The 13,252-nt window shown below is 32.2% G+C and overlaps 1 protein-coding gene and 1 long non-coding RNA gene across 6 annotated transcripts in view; one reads left to right on the top strand and one right to left on the bottom strand.

The window, feature by feature from the left end:
* The window catches only part of LOC106292288 (protein trichome birefringence-like 41), a 1,413-nt gene extending 1,050 nt beyond the window's left edge, over nt 1-363 (top strand). The window contains exon 5 of the mRNA XM_013727890.1: nt 69-363. Within this exon, the coding sequence (XP_013583344.1) occupies nt 69-363 (295 nt within the window). The remainder of the gene's footprint in view (nt 1-68) is intronic.
* A 362-nt stretch (nt 364-725) lies between these two features.
* On the bottom strand, nt 726-2,569 carry LOC106292977. Of its 5 annotated transcripts, XR_001260300.1 has the most exons (7): nt 2,346-2,569; nt 2,062-2,139; nt 1,862-1,947; nt 1,591-1,787; nt 1,350-1,513; nt 1,095-1,148; nt 726-1,036 (listed from the first exon to the last, which is right to left on the bottom strand). It is a non-coding gene; the product is annotated as an uncharacterized LOC106292977 (long non-coding RNA). The 5 variants fall into 5 exon arrangements; XR_001260298.1 differs by having other exon boundaries at nt 1,095-1,513; XR_001260297.1 differs by having other exon boundaries at nt 726-1,148.
* Nucleotides 2,570-13,252: the final 10,683 nt, after the last annotated feature.

Raw genomic sequence — 13,252 nt, 5'->3', positions numbered from 1 at the left:
TGTTATACACATTTTCTTAATCGGCAATCAATCAGATATTTTAAACTTTCATTTTATTTGTTTGGTAGTGGATCTCTATGGGGTGAACCAGCTGCACATAGTTGCGCGGGACAGACGGAACCACTTTGGGGGACAAATTATCCAGGAGGATTGCCACCAGAAGTTGGAGTTTTGAAGAGAGCACTTGGGAAAATTACCAAACCGGTGACTTTGCTAGACATTACTATGCTTTCATTGCTTCGGAAAGATGGTCACCCTTCCATTTACGGTATAGGCGGCCGAACCGGCAATGACTGCAGCCACTGGTGTCTCTCTGGCGTACCAGATACTTGGAATGAGATTCTTTACAATTATATGCTTTAGTAAGAAACATTTAAATATAGGAAAACAACATTATAACATATTTGTTATTGCGTTTGATTCTACATTTGAATCTGAATAAAATAAAGGTCCGTTTCTAATAGACTACATATTTGTTATTGTGTTTGATTCTACATTTAAGTAGGACTCCATAATTCGACTTATTAAGGAACACATAAATATAAAATATGCATTCGACGAGTGAAGTCAAAGAGGGGGTAGTGAGGTTGAGAAAGGGGATGGATGGTGTGCGACCCAAGCAAGTAGATCGGATGATTAGAGGCAGACTACGAATTCGTTAGATTAATAACTTCCATTACGAACAAAACACGTATGAAATTACAAAATTTTCAAGCAATCTCTATATTAATTAGATAACAATGGAATACTGAACGTGAATTAAGAATCATATTCATGCGTTAGCTATGTCTCAAAGCCAGACAACCATGGAGAAATCACAATGGTCTTTGCATGAGCACCCAATCTCTTACGGTGAAATTCTAAGTAACAGAATGTAAACTATTACAGATAATGACAAAAAGGGTCCTTAGCTCAGTGGTAGAGCATTTGACTGCAGATCAAGAGGTCGCCGGTAGGGCCCTTTATGTTTTTATTCTTTTTCCCTTTCGAAACTGTATTCTGCTCATTCTACCTTTAGTCCCTTGAAAATATTCATCTGTACATCCTAATGTTAGAATGCAAGATCAATTCTAGAAGAGCTACAAGTGTCATACCTGTACCATGGTCTCAAAACTCTTTGCTGGTCTTGTTTTCAGCTTTCACTGACCCTGCAACAAATAGCAGGAAACAATCAGCCACATATATTCTTACCAAAGGAAGTCATCTTTTCCTTCTGGTGATTAGATATATATTTTGGAAGAAAAGCTGTGGATTTAAAAGGAAACACATAGAGAGAAAATTCTTTAACAGCAACAAAAGGCAAATTAGAGCATGAAACAGATCAACAATCCTTCATTATTATACTGTACTTTACAGGCTTCACTGTATGTGATGCTGCTGCGTCTTTGGTTCTGTCTCGGTTGTTTTATCTCTATGGCGACGCCTTGATCCCTCTTCCGAGGCATAGAACTGAGCATAGTCCATCTCTACAACCCAGCTACATATGATTTCCCTCCAGATATAGCAGTGACACCTGTGAAAGAAAATGTTCAAAAAGGACTCTTTACATCATTCAAGTTTGATAATTGTTCAAAAAATAAGAATGCATACCTGAATCTCAATTTTTTTTATTTTTTTCCTGAATCTCAAATTATGGCTAGGTTCAAAGTATCAGCGACATAAACATTCCCTTTATCATCCATTGTGACTCCTTTTAGGATGATTAAAACGAGCCTCCTCGCTATGTTTTCCATCAGCATGTCCCGTTTTACCTTGAAATGATCCAGCCACCAATCTTCCCTTGCTGTCTGCACACACATATTATAAACAAAGTCGAAACAATCTCCAACAGTATAAAACATACTGAGACCATTTTATTTACAGTGGGATAAGGGAGGAGTGATTTTGATGATGTTGCTACTAAGTTGATCGACCAAGTAACCATTCTCAAACTCAAGAACATTTGATCTGCAGGTTGAGAAACAAATACATGAGACGCATGTTTACAGAACAAGAAACAATCAAGCTAGCAACATCAATCTCCCTCAAGGAAAAAATATCAAAACCAAATTGAGCAATCACCTGATTGGAAAAATGTTTTAGAGGGTGATGATCCTGTAATCCACTTGAGAACCGAGGACATGTGCTTAACCAACGAACCTGGTTTCCATTTACAGCAAATATGACATCAAACTCAACAGCGAGTTCATACGAAGAATAAAGAGTAAGTTAACTACCAATTTAATTACCAACTATAACTAAACTGATTACTAGGAAAGTGAGTGAGCAGAAAAAAAGCACCCAAATCAATCATTGCTGATCAGAAATTTATAAAAAAATCAATAAAAACTAAGGTGGTAATTTACCAGCAGGAGGAGCAGCTTGAGCTTAGAAGCTGTGAAGGAAAGTAAAGACGATGAATAAAGTAAACAAAGTCTTTAAAAGACCTCTGAGATTCTCCCATCTGTTTCCTGTAGCTTCACGAGTACAAGTTATGTTCGAATCGAACCCTAGACAGAATCGAACCAGAATGTGCAGATGGGAACAGTTCTTTTCCAAAGCAGTAATGTACTAAATTACTAATGTTACTCTGTTCTTTTCTTGTGGAAATGACCTTTGTGGTTACCAGTGTTTAAAAAATGGTAATTATTGCTGATTCTATTACTAGGCCCCTTCTATAGGGCCATTACTGAGCCCATTAATGGTCCTACTTTGGATGCGTCCGATAGATGGTGCTAACTGCTTACCCAGTACCCACTATACGTCCTGAAGAAAAGACGAAATCATCATCAAACAAGTAATAATATGAGGATATAAGCCTTAGATAGATAGAGGCTCCGACTGGTGACCTTTTCGGGAACACGAGGAACGAATAGGAAAGGAACGTATAGGAATAAAATTGCAGGAATGAAAAGGAATGCTTGTTCCTTATCAAATTTAACAAGGAATGATTTTGTTCTATATTTCTCTACAAAAAAAAGAATGGGGAGGAACAAGAAGGAAAAACTGTTCCTTTTGAATGGTGATTTTTTTTTGGAATGATAAGGAATTCAGTGTTCCCTTTCGTTCCTTGGTCACCATTCAAAGCCAGAGTGTCCACGTAGGCGAAAATAATCGGCCAATAAAAAACTATATTTTTGCCATGTCACCTCCTCTATTTGTTTTTACAAAATAATCTTTTAACTTTTTATTTAAGCAATTATAACCGAAATTTTTTTTTTGTGAAATATACTATTTATATAAATATAATTATATTTTTAATTTACATAATAGTTTGTAAAAAAATATTTAGTGTAAATAATATCATAATTTTATAAAATACTAAAATAAATTGGGTTGGTTTTCAACTTTCACAAATAAAAAGTATTATTTGTAAACTTAGAAAAAAATATATCAAGAATATTATTTTTCAGGAGAGAAAATAAAAAAATACATCGGAGACAAATCCATCTCTATTATAAAATTCCTCTATTTTAGAGAAAAAAAAAATAGAGGAATACATTGGAGATGGTCTAAGGCATGGCCGACGTAAATGATCGACGTTGAGATTTCAGCTTTTCTGATTCTTACTATTATAATGTTTCAATATAATTTGAATATTCTATTTGCTTTATAATATAATAGTTTAAAAGTATTTTTTTTTGTTTCACTATATAAATTGTTTTTATATTTCAATATAACTTTATACTTATTGGATATTGTGTGGCCAATTAAATTATGTAAATTAATGTGTAAATGATCAAATTTATATATTAAAAATGACAGTTTTCTAAAGTAATAACTTTTAAATATTACAGATTTTAATTAAAACTGGAGGATATAAGCTCAGATAGAGTGTCCACGTAGGCGAAAATAATCGGTCAATAAGAAATTATATTTTTGTCATGTCACCTCCTCTATTTGTTTTTACAAAATGATCCTTTAACTTTTTACTTAAACAATTATAACCGAAAATATTTTTTTAGAGAAATATATTATTTATATAAATATAGTTATATTTGTTTATTTACATAATAGTTTGTAAAGAAATATTTAGTGTAAATAATATCATAATTTTATAAAATACTAAAATAAATTGGGCTGGTTTTCAACTTTCACAAATAAAAATTATTATTTGTAAACTTAGAAAAGAATATATCAAGAATTTTCCTTTTTAGAAGAGAAAATAAAAAAAAAATACATCAGAGACAAATTCATCTCTATTATGAAATTCCTCTATTTTAGAGAAAAAAAATAGAGGAATACATTGGATATGGTCTAAGGCATGGCCGACGTAAATGATCGACGTTGAGATTTCAGCTTTTCTGATTCTTACTATTATAATGTTTCAATATAATTTGAATATTCCTTTTGTTTTATAATATAATTGTTTAAAAGTTTTTTTTTTGTTTCACTATATTAATTGTTTTTATATTCCAATGTAACTTTATATTTATTGGATATTGTGTGGTCAATTAAATTATGTAAATTACTGTGTAATTGATTAAATTTATATATTAAATGACAGTTTTCTAAAGTAATAACTTTTAAATATTGCAGATTTTAATTAAAATTGATTACAGTTTGAAACATATAGAGTAATCTATAAACTAACTCTATATAGATATGAGGACAAAATTGTAAAGTGGTACCACCTCGAATTTCTCTCATTCTGTGCATTCCTAATTGAAAGGAGATAATCAACATCTAATATTATGTTACTCTCAGTATATTAGAAATTGTCGAACCGTAAACCAATTAAGGATGATGTAAGGAAGACATAAAGATGTATTTCCAGATATCACAAATACATAATCAATTGACAACAACTTAATTATGTCCAGCGTAGGACAACAGAGAAGAGTTTTCATACCTTCTAATATTATAATATCTCACTATATTAGTTGGTAAATCAGTTTTCTCTAGCACAAATACTCACTCCATTCTTGGAGTTTAAATTTTTCTATCTGGTGATATTAGTAGTTTGATCCCAAAAAAAGAAACGGTCGAACTGTACATTGTAATTAGAGAAAGAAAACAAACAAAAATCAACCGAAGACTTTTAAGGTATGTGAAACAAAAATTAGAAATAACAATTCTCTGCAATTAAAGAATAAGGCAATACAATTGTAAAAATACAAAATAAATCAAAAAATATACACAGAGAGAAAGATTTAGTAAAATAAAATCATAATATAATTTCTAAAATTGATAGTGCTCAGTTACACTAAAAAGTCTAAATTTACAACATACACAGTTTTATTTACATCATTAAACTTATTATCTAATTAAAATGATTCTAAAATAGTGCCAGCATTAAGAGTTAGAAAATATACGATAAAATATAATACATAACGTTAAAAATACATTATCACTGATCACTAAAAAATCATGTTAGTAGTAATAAAAATGAAATGACAACACATTTATTAAAACCATAGAACGGCACACAACAAGATGTTATTAAATATATAAAATACAAATTAAATTTGCTCACCGCAAACACACATAAAAATGAGACATCATATTTGGATATATTTAAATAAATAATTTTAAATATATTATATTCTTGATAATTTTAAAATTACTTAAAAAGAAAATAAATTATTAAAATATTAATATACAAATAAAACTAAAGCAATATTTTGTAACGTCAAAATAATAAATGAATAAAAAATATTTATGTTAATAAAATAGATTTTAGATTTTAAAGACTTCTAATTCATGTAATATTACAAAATTCAAAATTTGTTTATTACAATTAATATTTCACCATTAGATATATTAAAATAATATTCTAGATCGATATTCAATTGTCAGTTTTCAACTATTACAGGTAAAAAAATATTATTAAGTACGCTTTTTTTTTTTTGAAAAGGGGGTTGTGTATTTTAAATAGATTACTGGAGTACCTTTTATTTTCGTGAATTTATTCGAGATGAGATTCTGATCTTTTAAACTAAGATAATTTATATTCTATACATAATTATATTTTTTTTACATAACTCTAAAATCTCGGACTTGATTCTTCATATTTTATTAGTTAATTGTGTTACATATAATAGAAATATTTACTTCAAATTAAAAATATATAAAAAAAATCAAATTTAAAAATTAGTTATATATAATTTAATATACAAAAATTCACATGCAAATAAAAATAATAAATGTAACAAATTTAAATATATTATCCGCGCGTAGCGGAGAAATGATCTAGTATATATAACGAAGCTCTTTCCTATCTTTTTAAGGCATCGTCATCAGCAGATGTGGGCCCCACTTTATATTGGTTTGGTTTGGTATCTAACTAATGTCCTTTGTTTAATTTGAGTTTTGAAAAAGTGTTTCAAAAAAAAAGTGTTTCAAAAAAAAAAAGTTTAATTTGAGTTTTATTTTTTACGGTTTAATTTTTTTTCCATACGATTCTCTTAAGGTATGTTACCGACCACTACGTTTTTGTCTTCAAATAGGTTAGGGTTTTAGGGTTATCGTTCTTTCACTCTTCTTCACCCTCGTCATTCCTCAAAACTCGGTCTGTAAACCCAAAGTTTTCTCTTTACAACTCTTAACCTCCCCTAACATAGATTCAACGTATTCTACTTAATTCCCCATTAATATGACTAGAATTCTTGTCTGCGCTATGCACGGATTGTACCTTATAAACTTATTTTACATCTTTATTATTATTATTTTTGAAACTCATTTTACATCTTTATATATTTGAATATTTTATACCATTTTACTTTTCAAAAAATTAAAATGTCTAAGGTAATGTGTAACATATGGTGATGGATTTGAGTTTTCATTGTGATTTTTTGAACTGATAAAATTTACTTTGTTTTTTATTTTACATTTATGTAATTTCTCAGCTGTTATTTTTTTGATCGGGTGTTAATTATAAGTCTATTGACTATTTTAAAATAGAAGAAATAGTATATAATATTGTTTGGTAAATGTTTCATCCAAAAAATTGTATATCCATCAAATATAAAATATTTAAATTTTTGTTTTAATCCAAATTTTTAATGCTCTTATACTTTGAAAAAAAAACTGTTTTAACTTAATAGTTTGATTTGTTTTTTTTTTTAAAATTATTCATATCACCAAACTACTGAAAACAAATATATAAGTTTAGTTTTATTATATATTTTAAGTTATCTCTCAGCTAAAATTTTACTATTTATTTTATAACATTTTTGGAATAAATTATTTGTATATGTTTATACATTATTTGATTTTAAAAACTATTTGTTTCATCATTGTTTTGTGCCAATTTGAATTAATGATTCATTTAACTTTCTTAATTATATAGTATAGATGTAACAAAATTATCTGAAAGTGGAACATATTTTTTAAATGATAGAGTAGACATAATTTTTTTTAAGGAAGTTGTGTTGGAGGTGAGAAAATCATCAAGGAGGTGTGGTAGTTAGCTTCGCTCACTGTTGTTTAGAGTCAAGTTTGAGAAACTGGTGTTCATGTTATTACCATATTTATCTTTCTTGCCTGCTTTTATTACTTGCCCAATCGATGTGCTTCTAAAACAGATTTTGCATTCAAACGGAACTTTATTGGTTTGTTCAAGCGTGCTCACATTACTTTTCAAGTATGCTAAATCATTTTAAGATCTTAGTAACTATGACCATGCTAAATCATTTTAAGATCTTAGTAACTCTGACCATCTGGAGCCAGGACTTTGGGATGCAACTTATTGGGAATGCTTGCTCGAGCTGAATTACTTGATTTTCGTTTGATGTAAAACTCTTTAGATATATTAAGATGCATGGAAAATACACCTTTCAATGTTAACCTTTAGGGCATTCTACTTACATTGAATAAACTATCCTATCATGTGCTGCCCCTTTCCAATGTTGTAGGTTCTCAATGGTCTACTTAGTAGAAGCAGTCCCTATGAGATTGGAGTGTCATAAGCTCCGGTAATCCTGCCGGAGCTTCATCTTCTCCAGCTTATCCTGCTCAAGGAAACAGTTCACGAATGTACACATTAGACCATATGCAATAAGATTTTTAGGCAGGTGATAACCAATTTTACTTAAAGCTAATACATCAATTAAATTTAAAGCTAAAGCTACAAAATCTACAGGTTAATTTTTTTAAAAAAAAATTAACCAAAAGATCCAAAGCTACATCCTATATCATTCAACCCCATCATATAGAGATGAAGAACGAAAGAAGAGAAAAAACAATAGAAAGAGCCTCAAAGAATTCACTTTTCTTTGTCATCGGCATGGCGTACGGAAACGTTGGATACACAGCTTCTAAGCTCTGAACTTTCTGGTTCGCGTAATTTCTGGAATCCATGAACACTCTCGGCTCTGGCTGAAACCAAAAGCTGGGATTTAGTCAACTCAATAATAGTTTTTGAACCATGCCATATGGCAGTTGGGAAGAATGACTTCTGCGAAAAGATATATGTTATCCTTAAATTGAGTGTCCTAAGTATCACAATCTTTCTTCAAGTTATTTTTAAAATGTATCACAAAGTCTTTTGCCATGTACACACTCTCTGGCTCAAATTTGTCGAATCCGACCTTCTTCAAAGCCACTATCCTCCAAGTTCCAGTCTCTCGCGCACGGAAGACACTATGGTTCATCCATTTTCAAATCTTTAATATCTCCAAAAAGGAAAAAAACAGAGCTAATAATTTTCCATTAACTCCAAAAGTTCAGACGCAAGCACATTCAAATGTATTCATAACATAACATAATGAAAAATAAATGAGCTAAAAATGCAAAATATTGTACTTGATTGGGTTGTCGAGCTCTTGCGCAGAGCTCCATGGAAATAAACGTGTTACCATGGTGGTAATCGTTCCCTTCACCATTTTCTCTTGATTTCGGACATGAAACCAATCAAAGCTCAATGGAAATGAAAATCTCAGAGAGAATTTTTGTAACTATAAATGTCGTAACCTTGTTATTTTTTTAAAAGCATCAGATCAAAACTGGACCCGGCTGTAGATAGCTTCGCCAGAAAAGTTGCTTAGCCACGCATGCATGGAAGCCGGTGGCGACCAACCGTGAGGGAAATTTTGGCTGCGGAAGGATACATCAGCATATTTATATGGAGCTAGTAGAATTAGTGGAAGATGGCAGTTACAGATCTAGGTAACTAAGGAAATGATAAGATTTATGATGACTATTGATTTTTCTTTAAACTGTAGAGAAGGGATAGAGAAAAAACATGGGAAGGTGAAGAAAAAGATCGGCTGAATAAATGTGGGTCATATTTAATCTCTTGGAAATTTGTTGTTTAAAGAAAATGGGCTTCGTTGTAATATGATTAGAGAACGGGTTTCGACTAAGGTTGGATTTTATTGAGGCTTGTTAAACTAAAAGTGATGTGTAACTTTGATTGGATAGGAATATTTTTGCTGATGTGGCATAGCTTAGGAGTCTCTAAATTTGTTCTTTTTATATAGCAGAGATTCTCATTTAATCCAGTAATAATGTAAACCTCTCTGTTTCCTTCATTTGATATATAAATTGGAGAGGATTGCGGGTGGGATGAATCTTCACAATCACTTTCGATTCATCTTCCATATCAAGCATACAAAGATCCTTTGATAAAGTCGTCCTCCGATGCTTTGAAGAGGCAGGTGACTAACTATATGCTTCAGGAAGATTAAAATCATCAGAAGGTACAAACTTTTTAAAAAACAACGAGATTCGGTTCTTTACTATTTAATTCAATCTCATATTCCTTATTAATCTTTTGATGACTCCATCTGCAGGGAGCTTGATCGTTTTTCTTTTCATTGGGTTTGCAGCATTTTGTTTTTGTATCTTTCTGGTTTTTTTTCCTCGGTTATGTTTGATATGTTTACTGATTCAGAGTTTGGTCTGATTCTACGCTTCTGGTTCGATAGATGAGCAAACAAATGAATTAGAACCATTGATTTGATCGAGTGGAGGCAGAGCGTCTGAAGCTTTGATGCATCATCGAGAAAAATCTTTTGAGTCTTAGAGAGTTTCAGAGTTGGGAACAGATTTAAGACGATAAAGGCAAGGATGATGATGAAGAGTCAAGGCAAGCCAAACCTAGCCAAATTCTACGGTGATATTTCTTTGTTTCTTTGAAATTTTAATTTCTTACACAGACGACTGTGACCTATTCTCAACTTATGATTTGCGGTTACAGCTACAGAAGCAATACGAACTCATAAGCAACGTACTTTCAGGTATGTTTTTTTTTTAGATTCCAACCCACAAACCACCTTGGTTTCTTGATCCATACTCTAGATCTTATATTCTGCAATCTTTCAGTCAGTCGTCTGTTATTTTATGGATTGTTAGAGCCTGTGGTTTTGATTTTTTTCCATAGAATTGTGTTGTCTACAACTTTGTGCAAATTATATATATATATATATATGATTTATTGGAGATTGATTTTTTGGCCCAGCTTGATACACACTTAAGGAAGTCACAGAGTCATCGAGTCAGTCATGGAATATGCTGCCAATAAAAAGTAAAGAAATACCTTTTTGCACTTGCTCATACCCAATATACCAATACGAGAATCATCATTAACCATTAACCCACTTGCAGACATTTACATAAACGAAACTTACAAACAAACGAGAATCATCATTAACAATGGACAGAGTTAAACATAACATGCATACCCATCAACCAAAAAGCAATCAAATCGCAAACCCCTCAACCTAAAAGCAATCAAATCGCAAACCCATCAACCTAAAAATAACCAAATCGCAAACCCATTAACCTAAAAGTAATCAAATCGCAAAGAAAGGAGAGTCGAGATGAAGCGACCTGAAGCGAATCGAAGACAGAGTGAGAGACGGAGAGGAGAGTCTAGATGGAGAGACACAGCTCGAGAGATGGAGAGACGAGGCGGAGAGACACTGCTCGAGAGATGGAGAGACGAGGCAGAGAGACACTGCTCGAGAGATGGAGTCAAGACTCGAGAGACATACGGAGACCAATTGTGATTTCAGATTTTTTTCCCCAAATACTAACCCTAGATATTTTTAGAATATGGGCGTATTTGGGCGGCCCATGTCCATTTGGTTTTGTCCATTGGACTTTGGGCATATCTAGGCATAGTCCATTTGGACAGAAAATATCTCGGGCAGATTTGGACGTGACCATATTAGTCCATATCGATTTGGACATGGGCCACCCATGGACAATGTGCCCAATTGACATCCCTAGCTGTGGGATGTTGTACCGTTACTGCAAAGCTATGGGAGAAGGGCTCCATCAGGAGGACATGGTGTTGAGGAAAGCCATAGAGAAAACAAAAAAGAGGGTGATGAAGTAACAGAGAATCTCCTGGACATTGACCCGCTAGAAAACATGGGTAGAGATGATGTTTTCAAGTGTAGAAGAATAAAGAAAGAAAAACTTCAAAGGATAAGGTAAAACCCAATCTTTACATTTTTCCATCTACTTTCGTTTGATGAAAACTTGATCCATAGGTTTATTTGTTTGAATATATTTGAATTAATGGCAGGAAGAGTTGAAGACCATGCCAAGTGAACCACTAAGACTACCAATATTGTTGATGAGAAGGTCGATATGTTTGCCATTGGTGTACTGGTTCTAGAAGTCATAACCAGTCGTAGAGCTGTTGATACAACAGAAGCCATGTCAGGGGTGGTTGTGAATGCGTGCTATTTTCAGGATCACACAGCCCCCTCATACCTCAACGAACTCATCCGCCACGGGAAACTCCTAATGGAGTGAGTAGAAACAATCAAATAAAACTTAAATGTCTGGTAACTAATGAGCTTATGCCTTGCCTTAGTCCCCCTTGATTGAGTTTTGCTTTTTAATATTCTCCATTGGTTGCTTCTTTTATTTCGTCAACCAAACGGTGAATATCACCTAGATGTGTCTCTATGTTATTCTATTGATCTTTGTTCAGGTTCAAACCCCGAAAGAGTTGTCAATATTCTACAAAGTTCATATAGTTTTAACCTAAGCATAAAACCCCACTAGCAAAGAAACTCTCAGATTAAAAAGCGTTAAATATATGGACCTTATTAGCAACAAGCTCTGTTTCCTTATGATCCTCTACGCTCTTTTTTTAATGTTCGTTCATCTTAGGAAAAATATAAATTTATTTTTGCTTCGTACATGGTTAAGTATAAATCATTGTTTCAATTATAATTCTGGAGACATTATCATTAATGAAACTCTGGGGCTAATAGTGTGTCCCACTAAAACAAGTACTAACCCAAAAAGAGTTTAAGATATTGTCATCGCTTTTGATTACGCTCGGTTAACTCATGTTACAAAGATAATTTATCAAAATTGTTATCTCAAGTCTATCAACAATCATACTATTATATTTGTTTCCTTCTTTTACTTTGTTTCGCACTTTCCCGGCTTCATTTTTAAAACTGTGTCCAAAACAACAACTCAGATATGTTTCTATTCTGGCGTTTGTTATATTATCTTCTACACAATACCCATGACTAATATATCTACACGTGTGTGATGCATTAAGTTACGTATAAGGATTTGATTAATAAGCATGGTTAAACCTCCTGTAGATCTCCGAACAATAGAACCAATGTGCATAGCAAACATAAGAGCAACCCATAATAAACCACTTCAACTAAACAAATCAATCCACAACACTTGCTATAACATTTTTCAAGTTTTACAACACATCTAATTGTCAACAACACCGCGGTTGCGCGGAGCCCCTAGTAAATAGAAAACAAGAAGGAAAAAAAGCTGAAACAGATCAGAAGCGCTTGTTGCACACAAAAAATAAAAAATAAAAAATAAAAATCAGAAGCACTTCAACGATTTGTCTAATCAACATCAATACCTCCTTTTTACTCTCTATTGTCTTCTAGGTAAATAAACAGTACTACTCCATATATATATATATATATATGTGTATGTGAATAGAAAACCACTCTATTGTATCAAAGTATCAAATAAAGGGTAATCTAAAGGGAAGCCTACATGTACTAGCCTCGCTCATTGCTCTCAATTTTTCTTTTGAATATTGAAATTCAGTTGTCTCAACTTATTTTTCCATTATCAGCTCCACTCCCTACATGTATTCATAACTCAGAAGAGTATGGGGCTGTTTGTTTCACCATTTGTCATTTCCATCCAGATGATTCATTTGTATGATCTATTCAAATGATCCATTCAGATTTTTGTGATTGTTTGTTTGTCCATCCACATAGCTCATCTAGATGAATCATCTAAATGGATCTTATGTTTGTTTCTTTATTTTTATTTCCATTCAAATGAGTTTAGTAAAGAAATTAACAAAATATCCTTA

This window comes from Brassica oleracea, chromosome C5, assembly GCF_000695525.1.
Source record: "Brassica oleracea var. oleracea cultivar TO1000 chromosome C5, BOL, whole genome shotgun sequence".
In the NCBI taxonomy this organism is placed as follows: domain Eukaryota; kingdom Viridiplantae; phylum Streptophyta; class Magnoliopsida; order Brassicales; family Brassicaceae; genus Brassica; species Brassica oleracea.
This window is presented reverse-complemented; position numbering and strand designations above follow the sequence as displayed.